This window comes from Carcharodon carcharias, chromosome 2, assembly GCF_017639515.1.
Source record: "Carcharodon carcharias isolate sCarCar2 chromosome 2, sCarCar2.pri, whole genome shotgun sequence".
In the NCBI taxonomy this organism is placed as follows: Eukaryota; Metazoa; Chordata; class Chondrichthyes; order Lamniformes; family Lamnidae; genus Carcharodon; species Carcharodon carcharias.
In genome coordinates this window covers 87766747-87783333 of record NC_054468.1, presented here as the reverse complement: position 1 = coordinate 87783333, position 16587 = coordinate 87766747, and the positions used below count along the sequence as shown (strand labels likewise).

The window sequence follows — 16587 nt, the reverse complement described above, 5'->3', positions numbered from 1 at the left end:
CTCCTCCTCAGCCCCTTTTTCCCCTCCTCCCCCTCCTCCTCACCCCCTCTTGCCCATCTTCCCCCTCTTCCCCATCCTCCTCACCCCTTCTTCCCCCTCCTCCTCACTCCCTCTTCCCCCTCCATCACACACCCCCCTTAAGCCCCCTCCGTCACAAAACCCACTCCACCCCCTCCGTTACACACCCCCCTTTCCCCCCCTCCGTCACACAGCGCCCTTCCCTCCTTTATCACACAACCTCCCTTCCCACATCACAGCCCCACTCTCCGTCACACCCCCAACCCTCCTCCTCACCCCCTACAACCTCCTCCTCACCACCCAGCCCCTCCTCATCATCACCCTTCCCCCTCCTCACCCCCCACCCCCTCCTTCTCACCCCCATGTCCTCCTCACCCCCCCTTCCCCCTCCACTTCACCTCCCTACCCCCTCCTCCTCAACCCCCTTCCCCCCTCCTCACCCCCTACACCCTTCTCCCCACCCCTACCCCCTGCTCCCCATCCCCATGCCCTCCTCCTCACCCCCTCCCCCTCCTCCTCAACCCCCTACCCCCTTACCCCTCCTGCACCTTCCTCAACCCCCTTCCCCCTCCTCCTCACCCCCCTTCCCCCTTCTCCTCACCCCCTACCCCCACCTCCTCACCCACCTTCCCCCTCCTTCTCACCCCACTCCCCCTGCCTCCTCTCCCCCATCCCCATCCTCCTCACCCCCCTTCCCCCTCCTCCTCACCCCCTTCCCCCTCCTGCTCACCCCCTACCCCCTACTCCTCACCCCCCACCCGCTTCTCCTTACCCCACTCCCCCCTCCTCAACCCTCTTCACCCTCCCCCACCTCCTCACCCCCCCAGCCCCACCTCCTCACGCCCTTCCCCCTCCTCCTCACCCCCTACCCCCTCCTCACCACCCCCATGCCCTCCTCCTTACCCCCTCCCCCCTCCTCCTCATGCCCCCTTCCCCCTCCACCCTCCTCCTCACCCCCCACCCCTCCTCACCTTCCCTTCCCCCTCTTCCTCAACCCCCTTCCCCTTCTCTTCACCCCCTTCCCCCTCCTCCTCACCCCCTTCCCCCTCCTCCTCACTCCCCCTTCCCCTGCCTCCTCACCCCCCCTTCCCCCTCCTCATCTCTCCCCATCCCCCTCCTCTTCACTCCCACTTCCCCCTCCTCCTCACCCCCTTTCCCCTCCTCCTCTCCCCCATGCCCCTCCTCCTCACCCCCCCTTCCCCCTCGTCCCCTCCTCCTCACCCTCTCCTCGCCATCTTCCCCCTCTTCCCCATCCTCCTTATCCCCTCTTCCCCCTCCTTCTCACCCCCTCTTCCCCCTCCTCCCCACCCCCTCTTCCCCATCTTTCACCTTCCCCATCCTCCTCAACCCCTCTTCCCCCTCCTCCTAAGCCCCTCTTCCCCCTCCTCCTCACCCCCTCTTCCCCCCACGTCACACAACCCCTCTTAAGCCCCTTCCGTCACACACCCCGCTTCCCCCCCCTCCGTTACACACCCCCCTTTCCCCCCACTCCGTCACACACCCCCCTTTCCCCCCGTTCCGTCACACAGCCCCCTTCCCCTCCTCTGTCACACACCCCCCTTCCCCAGCTCCGCCCCCCTCCCCCCCTCCGTCACACATCCTCCCCTTCTCCGTCACAGCCCCACTCCCCGTCACACATCCCCCCACCCGGTCACACACACCCCCTCTCCCCGTCGCACACACCCCCCCTCCCAGTCGCACAGCCCCCCTCCCCGTCGCAGCCCCCCTCCCCATCGCACACCTCCCCTCCCCATCGCACACCCCCACACCCCCCTCTCCGTCACACGCACCCCCCTCCCCATCACACATACCCCCCTCCCCGTCACACACACAACCACCCTCCCCGTCACACACACACCCCCCCGTCACACACCCCTCCCCGTCACACACAACCCACCCTCCCCGTCAAACACACACCCCCCTCCCCGTCCCACGCACCCGCCCTCCCCGTCACACACATACACACACACACCCCCACCCACCCCACCCATGTCACACACACAGCACCCCCTCCCCGTCACACACACCCCCCCTCCCCCTCACAAACCCCCACCCCGTCACACACACACACACCACACACACACCCCCCCTCCCTGTCACATACCCCACCGTCACACACATCCCCCCTCCCCGTCACACAACCCCCTCCCCGTCACACGCCCCCCCTCCCCGTCACACACACCCCCCCTCTCTGTCACACACACACCCCGCTCCCTGTCACACACATTCCCCCCTCCCCGTCACATACACCCCCCTTCCCTGTCACACACACACCCAAGTCACACACGCTCCCCCCTCCCCGTCAAACACACACCCCCCTCCCCGTCACACACACACCCCCGCTCCCCGTCACACACACACACCCACGTCACACACACACCCACGTCACACACACAACCCCCCTCCATGTCACACACACACCCCCCCCCTCTCCGTCACACATATACCCCGCTCCCTGTCACATACACACACCCAATTCACACACACACACCCACGTCACACACACACCCCCCTCCCCTCCCCGTCACACACACCCCCTCCCCTCCCCGTCACACACACACACCCACGTCACACACACACACCCCATCCCCGTCACACACACCCACGTCCCACACACACACCCCCTCCCATCCGCGTCACACACACACACATCCCTACGTCACACACACACCCCCCCTCCCCGTCACACACATCCCCCCTCCCCGTCACACACACCCCCTTCTCTGTCACACACACATCCCGCTCCCCGTCACACATACACCCCCCTCCCCGTCACACACACACCCACGTCACACACACACAACCCTCCCCGTCAAACACACACACCCCTCCCCGTCACACACACACACCCACGTCACACACACACCCACGTCACACACACACAACCCTCCCCGTCAAACACACACACCCCTCCCCGTCACACACACACACCCACGTCACACACACACCCACGTCACACACACAACCCCCCTCCACGTCACACATATACTCCCCCCCCGTCACATACACACACCCACGTCACACATACACCCCCCCTCCCCGTCACATACACACACCCGCATCACACACACACCCCCCTCCCCTTCAAACACACACATACACACACCCACGTCACACACACACACACGTCACACACACACCCCCCTCCCCTCCCTGTCACACACACCCCCTCCCCTCCCCGTCACACACACACACACACACCCCCTCCCCTCCCCGTCTCACACACGCACACACACCCACGTCACACACAGCACCCCTACCCACCACACCCCCCCCTCTCCCCGTCACACCCCCTTTCCCCAACCCCAATCATCCTCTCCCTCTCCCGATAATTTTTTCATTCCGCTGCCGGAGTCGCTGTGACGGAAGTCGCCAATCGGAAGCGGCTGTGGCGTGAGCGGCCGAGATCCCTGGTGGCTGCGGCGCTGGAGAGCGAGCGAGTGGCAAAAGCGGATGTTAAAACAGTAACAGGATTCAGCAGTGGCCAACGTCGGCAGGAATGCGGGTGGGATAAATCATCATCATCAGTGAGTGAGTAAAATTTAGCGGGAGTAGCAGCAGAAGCGGCTTTGTGCTGTAAACCTGTCGGTGTGAGGCAGGCCTGTGTGTTCCCATGGCAGCCACAGGCCACCCATCTCAGGGAAGGGATTCCTGTAACATGCAAATATAATTTACATCAATCCCTTCCTATATTTCCCCACTCTCCAGTTAAAGAAACAGCAAAATAAACCGAGTCTTATTTCAAAACAAGTGAGTTCTCTGCACCCAAGGATCTTGTCTTCCAGTGAATTCACGGTTCAACCAACGAATTAGAAATAAGGAGCTCACGTTTAGACAGTGCAACCGGTTTATTTGATATGCATTTTTGTGATGATATGGTGACTATTCAAGAGAACAGTGCTGTGGTTGTCCCCTGACACTGTTTCCGCCCTGTCTACGTGTCCACTTGCTGTTTTCCTCTGCCAAAAAGGTTGGGCAGAAGTTGAGCTTTGAAACTTGATAGCAGTAAAACCAAATCCCCAAAACGTGGGCCTTTGCCAGAATTGTAGAAAGGGTGATGTTTTTATTTTGGAGCACAGAAGTCAGTTAGAGAACTGTGTGTGTTATGACAGCTAAAATGTTGTAATGTAAATGGATTTTTCCTTTTTAAATTATCTTGGCTTCTGTACTGACTAAAGTAGTACTTAATTTATTTTGTTCTATTGTTTTATCTCCAACTTTTAGACCATTTCGATCCCTTTCCCCCCACCCTGGGCCATCTGCCAATTGCTTGACCTGCTTGCTACCCTTAATGTCCCTCTTAGCGCATTCCTTAGTTAATATCATCGCTGTCAACATCTTTTTGCCCTTTTGTCTATGACAGCTTTATCAATCTCTCCTTTGCCTCCACCTCATTGGCCCCCTATCCAGCTCCACCTGTCCCACCCCTCTCTACCAGCTTATATTTCACCTCATTTCTCTATTTCCTTAGCTCTGATGAAGAGTCATACGGACTCAAAACGTCAACTGTGTTCCTTTTCGCAGATGCTGTCAGACCTGCTGAGTTTTTCCAGCTATTTTTGTTTATGATCAATACTTAGCCATGTGGGATTAGACGGTGAAAGTCAATCAACATTCACTGTCTATTTAACCTAACAGGGCATCCCAGGAAAATTCAGTTCTGTTCTAGGCCAGTGTGTATACACCTGCGCTTAACACAGGAGCCACTGAAAATAGTCTGGTCCTGATTATTAAAAGTCATCTTATGTGCTTAAAAATGTTTTGAAATAAGAGGCACGGATTATTTTTTATTCTGCTTAGCGCATGAATGCTGACTTCAGTGGTCAGAGCTCAGCTGCCACTCTCTAAAGCTAGTTATCTCAGCACAGATGGGATGGAACCTCCTCTTCTAGGTCGGTGTAGTTTAGGACTTTGCAGGATGGCCATATTTATTCACTGAAACAGCTTCACAACCAGGTTCGCTGGCTTAGGACACTCATTCAGCATTCTCATTCTCCCTTCAGCACTTCCTGTGCCTGTCACTGCTCCAGCATCAATTGCATAATCTCCACAGCTGCATTATTGAAATGCCACTTTCCATTTAAATTCCTGTTTTATCAGTTTCTTTATCTAAATAATTTCAGTTGCTGGCTATAGTGAAGTAATTCTGACCTGTTCACAATAACTGACAGACTGGCACTTGTCAGGAATTTTTTTGACTTATCTTGATTCCAGTTAAGCCCCTTATATGTATGCCCTGTGTTATGATCCTTGATCAGAACTCCCTCCACCGTCCCAACAAGATGTTGATAAGATCTGGTTAGGGAATTTTATTTAAACTGGACAAAGTTTAAGATTTAAGAGATTTCCTCAGTGAATAAAGCCACAAGATTCTACGGGTTTTGAACAAACAAAAATGAATTTTACTATAAAAGGTCAGGAGATAAAACAATTTACAGTATCTTTTATTTATTCATGGATGCGGGTGTCATTGGCTAGGCCAGCATTTATTGCCCATCCCTAATTGCCCTAACATTCAGGGTAACTATGAGGTATATGTGAATTAACAAGCCAACTATGGTTGAACATACCACGCTATCCTATAAATGGCAGATGCGACCAAGACAAAATCTATGGACTTCTCAACAACGCACCCAGGCATCAGTCAACACTGTGAGTCAACCAATTTCACTGAAACTCTGTCTCTCTCTGGAGGGATTCCAATCTTCTCCTTCGAAGACCTTGCCTTGAAATTCTCTCCAAGACTTGCTCCAACTCAACTTCAATGACAGCCCACCTTGCAGGGTTTCAATCTCGTCTCCCAAGATTCTGTTCCTCTGGATTTCCAAATACACTTAAGCACCAATTCACAAGTACAGATTCAGCTCTTTGGCTATGCCAAGCAGAACACTGCTGCTCCTCGCTTTTTCCTTAACGTGGGTTGATTTCTGTCCCCTGTATCTGTCCTGTAACTGGGACTTCCTTCTTGGGACCTCTCCCTGTCTCCCTCCCTTGTCCCCTGTCTGAGACACTTGCTGCTTATGATGCTCCGTACCCCGGTCACCTGATCTGAGATTTTACCCCTTTTATAGGCAGGCGTGCTGGGATTGTCTTGGGCCTGAGGAATATAAATTTGCAGAAGTGCACATGTGCAGCCCACTCCCAGCTTGTGCATATGTGGGAACATCTGAAGACTGTCGGGACTCTGAGTTCCAGATCTCCAAGCTTAACAAGATAAATTTGGGTTTTGTAACACTTATCATTCGCGATTGAGATGATGTTGGGGGTTGCATGACAATTAGCTTATGTTTATTGCTGAGAATTACAAAGAATTTACAACACAGAAAAAGGCCATTCAATCCAAAGGGTCTATGCTGGTGTTATACAAACATCCCCCACCATACCTCAACTAATCTTATCAGCATATCCTTCTGATCGTTTCTCCCTCAGATATTAGGCATTTGTGTTTATAAAAGGTGTCTTCGTTGAGCAGGACAAGTGGAAGTCCCCACCTTATCGGATCAAATGTCCTAGTGGAGCAGGTAGAATTGTCGAGTAGTATGGGTAGGATTGTTCTGTGGGACAAGTGGCATTGTGAAGTAGTAGAGGTGCTGTTCTGTCAAATAATGTTCCGAGCAGTCATTTACCCAACTGAATGATTTGGCAATTAGCAGACGCCAATGTTAAGAGGAGTAAGAAAGAAGAAAGGTAAGTTAGTGGATGGGTGAGTTGTGGGTGTTACACAACTTGCTTGTAGATCACTTATTTCTACTGAGTCACTAGTGGGTGCTTGACCTTGTTTTTAAGGAGGGAAATATTGTCATTATAACATATTATTGTGTCTGATTATGTTGATTTTTCAAATGTTGGTGATGATTGAACAGTAAAAGCATGCTTACACCAAGACTGCATGGGGTGGGAAGAATTGAGGCTAGTTTGGTTGCTTGCAGAGTTCGTTCACTTGGGAAGCCTTGCCTCAGTTGATCTGATAAAATACTTGGGCCAGATGTTTTCATACTTGTTTCATGCGTAATGAGCAGATGCAAACCCAGGATACATAGATTAGATTTTGAAACAAGTGAGGTTTATTTATGCATATTGTGTTCACTTACACTGATGAATGAATAAGGCAGTGATTGTCATAGTTTTCTAGCCTTTCACTCAGTTTCTTCTTCTCTCCAATGAAACCATTTTCCTGCCTTTTATTCTTACAAGGTGGGAGTTGTTCCTGATTTAAAGGCAATTCAGGCTAATTGTTTCTTAAAGCTATTCTTTTTACGTAACTTCTTAAAGTTGCATCACTATCTCAGGTACAGAGCTCTCAACATCCTAGAGCTTGCATATCGTCCTTCTCTCACTGTTATACATTTCTCCAACAGTAAAGAAAACGGGGACCTGTACCATTTCTGTCATAAGGCATGATACCAGAGAGGGCATCCACATTACCTGTGTGCCAACTCAGCTCTGTGCTCATCTGTAAAAACATGTTTGGAGGAACAAAAATCAATGTGCACTCTTTCCCTTATTTGTCCACTTTTAAAATTTGTTTAAAAACTCATTCATGAGATGTGGACAATTCTGGCCAGCATTTATTGTCCATCCCTAGTTGCCCTTGAGAAGGTGGTGGTGAGCTGCCTTCTTGAACCTCTGCAGTCCATGTGGTGTAGGTACACCCACAGTGCTGTTATGAAGGGAGTTCCAGGATTTTGATCCAGTGACAATGAAGGAACGGCGATGTATTTCCAAGTCAGGATAGTGAGTGGCTTAGAGGGGGAACACAGGTGGTGGTGTTCCCGTCTATCTGCTGCCCTTGTCCTTCCACATAAGAGAGGCATGATCAGTTACCAGTTAGAACATTCTCCCTAATAAATGGTATTTTAATGTGTTTACTTCCCATTTGATCACTGACCAATCCTCCTTGCAATCTCGTTGTGGAATACTCAGCTTCTTCGATAACCTGGGATGGTACTATGCTGATCCCATCATCCAACATGTCCCTCCTGGAAGAAATCCAAAGCGATCAGTTCTAAGTCATAACATAATGCATTCCATGGGCCCTCGAATATTGTTTCCCCTCCAGGCAGCCATTGGGCTGTAATCAGCTCCTGTGACTTGATTAGATCTGTTAAAGGGGCTGTCATGGTGTTAAAATCTGGGACAAATTGTCAGTGTCTGACAAAGTCCAGATAAGTTCTTTTGTCATGGTTCTGGGCCACTTCCTTTGTGAAGTAGGAAAAAACTAGTCTACCCCGGAGACTATGTACCCGAAGTAACATGCCTTTGACAAACCCAAATGACATTTTCCTAAGAAATGTCAAATATGCCGTTGTTAGGTTGTGCAGCACTGTTTCTGATTTTAGTGTATGGGACTCCCAGATTAGTATTGTCTGTATATTCAATGGTGTCCTGAAAACAAGGCCTCAGAATCCAATCCACTAGTTACTGAGAAGTGGCAGGAACCCTGCACCCCAAATGGCATCATTCAGTACAGGTATAGAGCTCCAGGTGTTACAAAGGCCAATTTTTCTTAGGCAGGATCAGTAAACAGTATCTGACAATGCCCTTTTGCCCTTTTATAAGATCTAGGGTGGAGAAGTTGTGATTTTTTTTAAATTTATTCATTCATGGGATGTGTGCATCACTGACTAAGCCAGCATTCATTGCCCATCCCTAATTGCCCTTGAGAAAGTGGTGGTGAGCTGCCTTTTTGAACTGCTGCAGTTCATGTGTTGTAGGTACCCCCACAGAATATTATAGGGTTTCACCATTCATTGAGAGACTATTCTGTTATTCCTATCTCTAATGTTGTCCTGATCTCTTGGAAGACCTTGTGCTTCTTTGCTTCACAGACATACTTGTCCATAGAAAGGTTACAATATCACATCTAATAACAGTTTCTCCTGGATTAAGAGGTAAAATCATCTCTATTTCCTTTGACTCATTTTAGCAGTTTTAAACTAGTGGGTATGTAGTTCAGTGGTAGAGCACATGCCCTGTATGTGTGAGACCCTTGAGTTCATGCCCTGGTTTTTCTAAGCACTATTTACAGTCAGAATGGCTTAGTAGTCTAAGAAGCTCTGTTCAGGTTGTAGTTTCCTCTGAGTTTGAATGCCAGTTCTGAAATATGGTATTTCCTGCCCTGACTCAATGGGGTAAATGGCCTCTTCCTCTGTTGCTTTGACTCTATAATAACTCTAATTGCTGCTTTACTGTCAGTTCTTGGATCTGGTGATCTTCACCAATATTTTTGGTCTTAGTTTTCAAAACACGTCCCTGCTCAAACCTAAGGGTCTCTTATTCTCTCCATGGCTTTCGCGGATTAATATGATCGAGCTGCTCTTTTTGTCATCTTCCAGGCTGACTCACTTTGTAGTTTACCAGCCCTTCTTGTTCCTCAAACTTTTATAAGTCCTGCTATTGAGCCAATGGTTTGGTCACAGGTATGGGAAGCAGAAGCAAATGTTGCCGTGACTAAACCACCTCATCCTGGCCTGCTTATTGTAGCACTCCTTTTGCTTTTTTGGCCCTATTTCCAGCTGTTTGATTACCACACGAGTGACTGTCTCGTCCCTCTCCTTCATTTCCAGGATGTGTTCTAGCACATTCTGTGAAGGGCTTTTCTGTTCCTCCCATTCCTCTTTAATAACATCTACAAATCCATGCGATTGTCCCTCACAGAGAAGTTTGAAAGGCGAAAACCCCATGGAGACTTAAGGAACTTCTTGAATTGCAAATGCTACACAGGGTAACTATCTTTCCTAGTCTACTGCATTCACTGCTCCCAATGCGGTCTCCTCTACATTAGAGAGACCAAACGCAGACTGGGTGATCACTTTGCAGAACACCTTCGGTCTGTCCGCAAGCATGACCCAGACCTCCCTGTCGCTTGCCATTTCAACACACCACCCTGCTCTCATGCCCATATGCCCGTCCTTGGCCTGCTGCAATGTTCCAGTGAAGCTCAATGCATACTGGAGGAACAGCACCTCATCTTCCAACTAGGCACTTTACAGTCTTCTGGACTTAATGTTGAGTTCAACTATTTCAGATCATGAACTCTCTCCTCCATCCCCACCCCCTTTCTGATCCCCCTTTTTCCAATAATTTATAATTTTTTTACAACTATATTTTTTCTTTTCCCTCCTATTTTAAAATTTATTTCAGTCTATTGTTTCATCTCCATCTTTTAGCCCATTTCAATCCCTTCCCCTCACCCTACCCTACCAGGGCCATCTGCCACTAACTTGTCCTGCTTGCTTCCCTTAATTTCCCCATTAGCATATCCTTTAGATAATATCGCCGTCAACACCCCTTTGTCCTTTTGTCTATGACATCTTTGGCATTCTCTTCTTGGCCTCCACCTGTCACTGACCCCTGATCGAGCTCTCCTGTCCCACCCCCTTCTATTAGCTTATATTTCATCTCATTTCTATATGTCTTAGTTCTGATGAAGGATCATACGGACTCGAAACGTCAACTGTATCCCTCTCCGCAGATGCTGTCTGACCTGCTGAGTTTTTCCAGGTATTTTTGTTTTTGTTCTATCTTTCCTAGTCTTTGCCTTTACCTGTCTACTATTTTCTTTAGCATACTTCTCTATGTTTTATTTAAACAGTCTGTCAACCCAACAGTCTGGGGATGATGTATCAAGGTTCATGGAGCTTGAATCTTTAGCAATGCACTTGTGTCTCCCATTAGTCTGGATATAAATGGAGTTCTGAGATGTCTGCCCAACAGGTGTTAAAGGACCAGATTTAATACTAAACCGACAAACCAATAGTTGTTCTGCCTCTATCCCATGCTCACTGTCACCCTGTGTAAAAAACATTCTTAATTGTACAGTAAGGCCCAGCCCTTTTTAATTTCCCTTCTCCCGGGTGTGCATTAACCAATGCCATTTTGGTTTGCATGTTGTGGAAGGCTGGATCATTGGTCTATTCCTATTTCAAATCTGTTCTACTCATGTTAAATTACTGTAAGGAGTCTTCTAAGACTCAACTAGTGGAAGGAGTTAAGTTGATCCCCTACTAATAATTGGGATCTTGTTCTCTAGATCCTCGTGCCTTATTCCATCTATGCTCCTCTTTACATTTCTGTTTCTTCCCAACACCCTGAAATAAATCAGGGTCTGCAAAGGGATTTTTTTGAGCTATATCTTCAGTATCTGGGTCCAACAATGCCTATTCTGGATGTCGATTTTATCAAGGGCTTCAAATTCCAGGATATTCCTTTGCCGAATTACTGGCTGAAGGAGGCCTGGAACTACCCCTATGATCATTTCCTGACTCCTTCCTGTTATATTCAAGTCACCATAGTACTGGGGTTATATTACACATCCCCATGCACATACCATGCCCCTATTTTGTACTCCTGAAGTAACTCAGGAGGTCAGACCAAATTATCAGATACCGGGGTCATGCCGCTACTGAAAACAGTCACTGCAGTGACTTCCTTACCATTTCGTTTTCTGGGATTTTTATTTGTTAAAAATGCAGCGGCCTCCCAATTTCTCACAAGTTGAACTAGGCCAATTAAGTCATCCTCCCCTGAAAGTGGTTTGGGTTAAACTTAAAGAAATGCAATTACAAGGATATGAGGCTAAATTAGGAAAATAGGTTAATAGGTAGGACAGTAGAGAAACAATGGCAGACATTTAAGGAGCTATTCATGACTCTCAGCAAAGATATATTCCGTTGAGAAAGACTCTATGAGAAGGATGCACCATGCATGGTTAACTACGCAAGTTAAAGATAGTATCGAATTGAAAGAAAAAGTAGACAATACTTTGCAGGGTTAATGGCAGGCCAGAAGATTGTTCAGATTTTAGAAACCAGCAAAGGGTGACTTTTAAAAAAAAAATGAGGAATTAGAATATGAGAGAAAGCTAGCTAGAAATATGAAAACAGTAAAAATTTCTACAAGTGTTTAAGAAGAAGAAGGGTAACTAAACTGAGCATTGGTCCCTTAGAGAATGAGACTGGGGAATTAATATTGCAAAACATGGAAATGGTGGAAGCATTGTCTTTCTTCATTGTAGAAGACACAAAAACATTCTAAGAATACTTGAAAATCAAGAGGTAAAAGGGAGAAAGGAACTTAAAATGATCACAATCAATAGAAAAGACACTGGGAGAACTATTGGAACTAATGGCTGACAAATTCCCTGGGGATCTGATTTCTTTCATTCTAGGGTCTTAATAGAAGTGGCTGCAGAGATAATAGATGCATTGTTTGTGATCTTCCAAAATTTCCTAGATTCCGGAAAAGTCCCAGCAGATTCTAAAACTGCTAATATAACACCTCTGTTCAAAAAAGGAAGGAAACAGAAAGTAGTAAACTATAGACATCTTTTATAGGGAAAATGCTAGAATCCATTATCAAGCAGTAATAGCAGGACATTTAGAAAATCATAATACAATCAGGCAGAGTCAGTGTGGTTTTGTGAAAGGGCAATCATGTTTGACTAATTGATCAGAGTTCTTTGAGCAAGTAACAAGCAAGGCAGATAAAGAGGAACCTGTAGTTGTGGTGGATTTGGATTTTCAAAAGGCATTCGATAAGGTACCACATCAAGGGTTACTACACATAATAAATGCTCATGGTATAAGGATAACTTAGCATGGATAGAGGATTGGCTTGCTAACAGGAAGCAGAGAGGAGGGATAAATGAGTCATTTTCAGGTTGGCAGGCTGTTTTTTGTGGAGTGCCATGGGGGATCAGCGCTGGGGCTTCAACTATTTGCAGTCTTTTAACTTGGTTGAAGGGACCAAATGTATGGTAACTAAACTTGCTGGTGACACAAAGATAGGTAGGAAAGTAAATTTTCAAGAGGATGTAAGGAGTCTACAAAGGGATTTAGATAGGTTAAGGGAGTGGGCAAAAACTTGGCAGATGGAGAATACTGTGGGAAAATATAAACTTGTCTACTTTGGTAGAAAGAATAGAAAAGCAGTATATTATTTGCATGTAGAGAAACTGCAGAACATTAGTGTACAGAGGGATTTGGGTATCCTTGTACACGAAGGCATATTGAATGTTGGTGTTTATTGCAAGGGATGTTGAGTATAAAAGTAGAGAAGTCTTGCTACAACTGTACAGGATCTAGATTAGATTGCATCTGTAGTACTGTGTACAGTTTTGGTCATCTTAAGAAAGATATAATTATACTAGAAGCAGCTCAGAGAGGGTTCAGACAACTGATTCTTGGGATGAGGGGGTTATCTTATGAGGAAGAATGGGAGGCGATCTTATTGAACATATAAGATCCTGAGGGGACTTGACAGGATGGATACTGAGTGGAGGTTTCCCGTGTATGGAAATCTAGAACCAAAGGACACAGTTTAAAAATTAGGGTTCTCCCATTTAGGACTGAGATAAAGAGAATTTTTTTCTCTGAGGGCCCTTAGTCAGTGGAGACCAGATCATTGCATATATTCAAGACGGAGTTAGATTTTTGATCGAGAATCGAGGGTTATGGGGGGCAGACTGGAAAGTGGAGTTGAGGCCACAATCAGATCGGCCATAATCTTATTGAACGACAGAGCAGACTTGAGGGGGTGAATAGCCTACTCTTCCTAATGCTTTTGTTCTCGTGTTCCCAGACTTTAGCTTCCCAATGTTAGCACATTATTTGTAATATGCCCTAGCCCATCTCAATAAAAGTTATGATGTCCCTTCATAGCTTCTTGCTGCAGTTCGGTGCCCCTCTTTCCCATACACTGTTACCAGGATCTCCATATTTCTTTTGGCCTGAAGGCACCATGGGGTCCTGAAGCGGATGTTTCTTCAATCAAAAGACAGTTTCTCCTCTACTATGGCCACCAGCTCTCTTTGCCCTTTGGGGGTAGAGCTCAGATGAACCAGCCCATGACAACCAACTCCATTATCTTTGCCTACCTTGTTACCCATGTTTAAAACCTGTTTTCATCCCTGTGGAAACTGTAAACCAAAATAACCAAATTTACTGACTGAGTAAAGGAAACTGAACCCAAAAGGAAGAAATTACTAACACGATTTCAATTTTTTGTAACTTTTAATTTAACACCAATGCAAATTAAACATGAATTAACAGGCAAATAATACTTCAAATAAAAAGGTAAATTTCCTTTTCATTGTCAACAAAACAATGATATGCCTTACACAACATCAAGCATCTCCCTTCACCATGTATGGCATTACCTAGCTACACATCTACAATATGCTATTCTTCATTCATGCAGGGTAGGTCAAGAGTTCTAACTGACAACAGCTTTCACTTCAGAGATTCACAAGTACAGTTGTCATTATCAAGGCACACTTCTACAAACCCTCTGTCCCTCAAGTCACGACAACCCTGATGTAGCTTTCCAGAGTTCCTTTTCAACTGACCAACCAATAACACGGTTTGGCTACTTCTGGGTAAACACCCAGCTCTTTAGTGTCTCTGACCTAGTCACAGCTTTCCAGGTTTTAGCCTTTCTTTAGCCAGCTTTCATTTTTCCTCCAAGAGCTCCTGTCTCTTTTTCTGCCAAACATAACTGACCTCTTCCTGAGAGTAATTTGATTCTTCTCCTCACAAGTTTAGTGTGCTCCCCTTTCTGTCTCTGTCTTCTTTCTCTTTGTGTCTACATCTGGGCCTCCACGCTCCAGCTTCTCTGCTTGTAGCTATCCTTTATGTCTGACCACATGGCTTCTGTACCTTACCTTCCTTCCTGTTGGTACTGCTTCCAGGTCAAGGGTCTCCAGATCACATGGACTGATATTTCTTATTATCCAAGAAATCGATCCCTTTACAATTGTTGTGGACCCTTAAAAGTCCTTTTCAAACAAACATTCTTAAAAGCAATTACAGATTCCACAGACATTTTAAAGAAATTACAAATTTTCCTTACTGTACTGCTTCAGGGTCAAACGTCATCAAAATCATATTGCTGTCACCATGGGGCTTACACTAGTACAGGCCAAAATTTTCTCCTTCAGCATCTGGAAATCAGCTGCATCCATGATACAATTTGTTTCTTGCTGAAATTCCAGAATTTTGTTGGTCTGCTCCTCTTGTGCCAATGTGGCTTATATGAATGCTGTCAGCATTTCCTCCTTTCCTCAGAATGCCAAAATCCCACTTCTAACACATGTGTAATAAGCTGAAGCAGGCCTAGTACCCAATGGTCAATTAGACACATAGTCTAGATCTTAAAGAGTGAGGCTTGTTGACAAGACTATGATCAATATTATTTTCCAGCCTACGGCTTCTCCACCTCAGTTCTTTCCTTTCCCCAACTGAATAATTTCCCTGCATTTTATTTTTTACATTACATATTCCCCATTAAAAGAAATTAAGATCAATGATTTCTTAAAACAGTATCACCTTTTATAACTTCTTAAAGTTATATTCCTGTCTCTGATACAAAGTTCCTAGAATCTTATGGCTTACATATTGTGCCTCTATCAATCAGATGTGATTCATTCAAACATATGAATTTTAAAATTTATTTGTATTTTAGAGTTTTTTCAGAATTGTGCTATCTGAAAAGTACCAGACAATGGAGAAGAATACCTGCAGTACAACAACTGATGGGCCTCCAGCTACTCAAAGTAATCAGAGGGTGACAGCAACAGTGGAAAGAAATTACTCTGCATCTGACTGGTAAGTGTGAGCTTAGGAAACACTGTAGAGGTAATTTTGCCTTTGTTCAAAAGTGATCACAGATGATGTTGAACTGGCAGCCCTTTTACATCTCAATTATAGCAGTGTTTAACATTTCAAGTTGAATATGACTCTTCAGAACTTCTTCAGTTCTGAAGAAGAGTCATGTTCGACTCGAAACGTTAACTTTGTTTCTCCTTCCACAGATGCTGCCAGGGCTGCTGAGTATTTCCAGCACTTCCTGTTTTTATTTCAGATTTTCCAGCCTCCACAGTATTTTACTTTTATTCTAAGTTATATTTACAATAGTTGTTATGCTATACTAGCTCCTTAATATAAAGAAAATAAATGGTTCACAACCTCTAATGTTATATTATATTTTGTCATTAACTTTTTATGTTCTTACCAACTCATTCATTCATGTGTGCTTTGCCCGAAGGCAGGTCCTTGGCTCATTGTCTGCTGATGCTTCATCCTGAGCCGCTTTCTTGGCCGTTTCTTCTTAAATGGTGGTTTAACATTGCCTTCCACTCTGAGGCTGGTGCCAACTCCACCTCGGCCAGAACAGGAATTACATCTGTGCTGTTGGTATTCCAAACCACACGCTAGCCAACTGAGCTAGCCACCACTACCACTCCCGCCCCCAACCCTTCCCAGCTTACCAACTGTATGAGCCTTTTTTGAGGCATCCCCAATTTCACTCGTTCCACCTTTGATAGCAATGCATCAGCTGCCAAGGCCTTGAGCTCTGGAATTAGCACCCCAAACCTCTCCACCCCTCTACCATGCTTTCTTCTTTAAAAATACAGTTTAAAGTCCACCTCTTTGACCAAGCTTTTGGTCATCTGTCCTAATATTTGCTTAGGTGGCTTGTATCTTATTTTGTTTGATAACGCTCCTATGAAGTGTCTTTGGATTTTTTATTAAGATAAAGATGCTATATGAATTCTAGTTGTTGAAGAGA

At 46.2% G+C, this 16587-nt stretch overlaps 1 protein-coding gene across 2 annotated transcripts in view; it reads left to right on the top strand.

The window, feature by feature from the left end:
• The first annotated feature begins 3311 nt into the window (after positions 1-3311).
• The window catches only part of scly (selenocysteine lyase), a 39870-nt gene continuing 26594 nt past the window's right edge, over positions 3312-16587 (top strand). Inside the window, exons 1-2 of one of the 2 annotated variants that reach the window (XM_041182909.1) lie at positions 3312-3545; positions 15481-15623. In XM_041182909.1, coding sequence (XP_041038843.1) covers positions 15520-15623 — 104 coding nt within the window. In that variant the 5' untranslated portion in view covers positions 3312-3545; positions 15481-15519. Of the gene's footprint in view, positions 3550-15480; positions 15624-16587 lie in introns of both variants that reach the window. The other variant, XM_041182908.1, reaches the window with a different exon arrangement.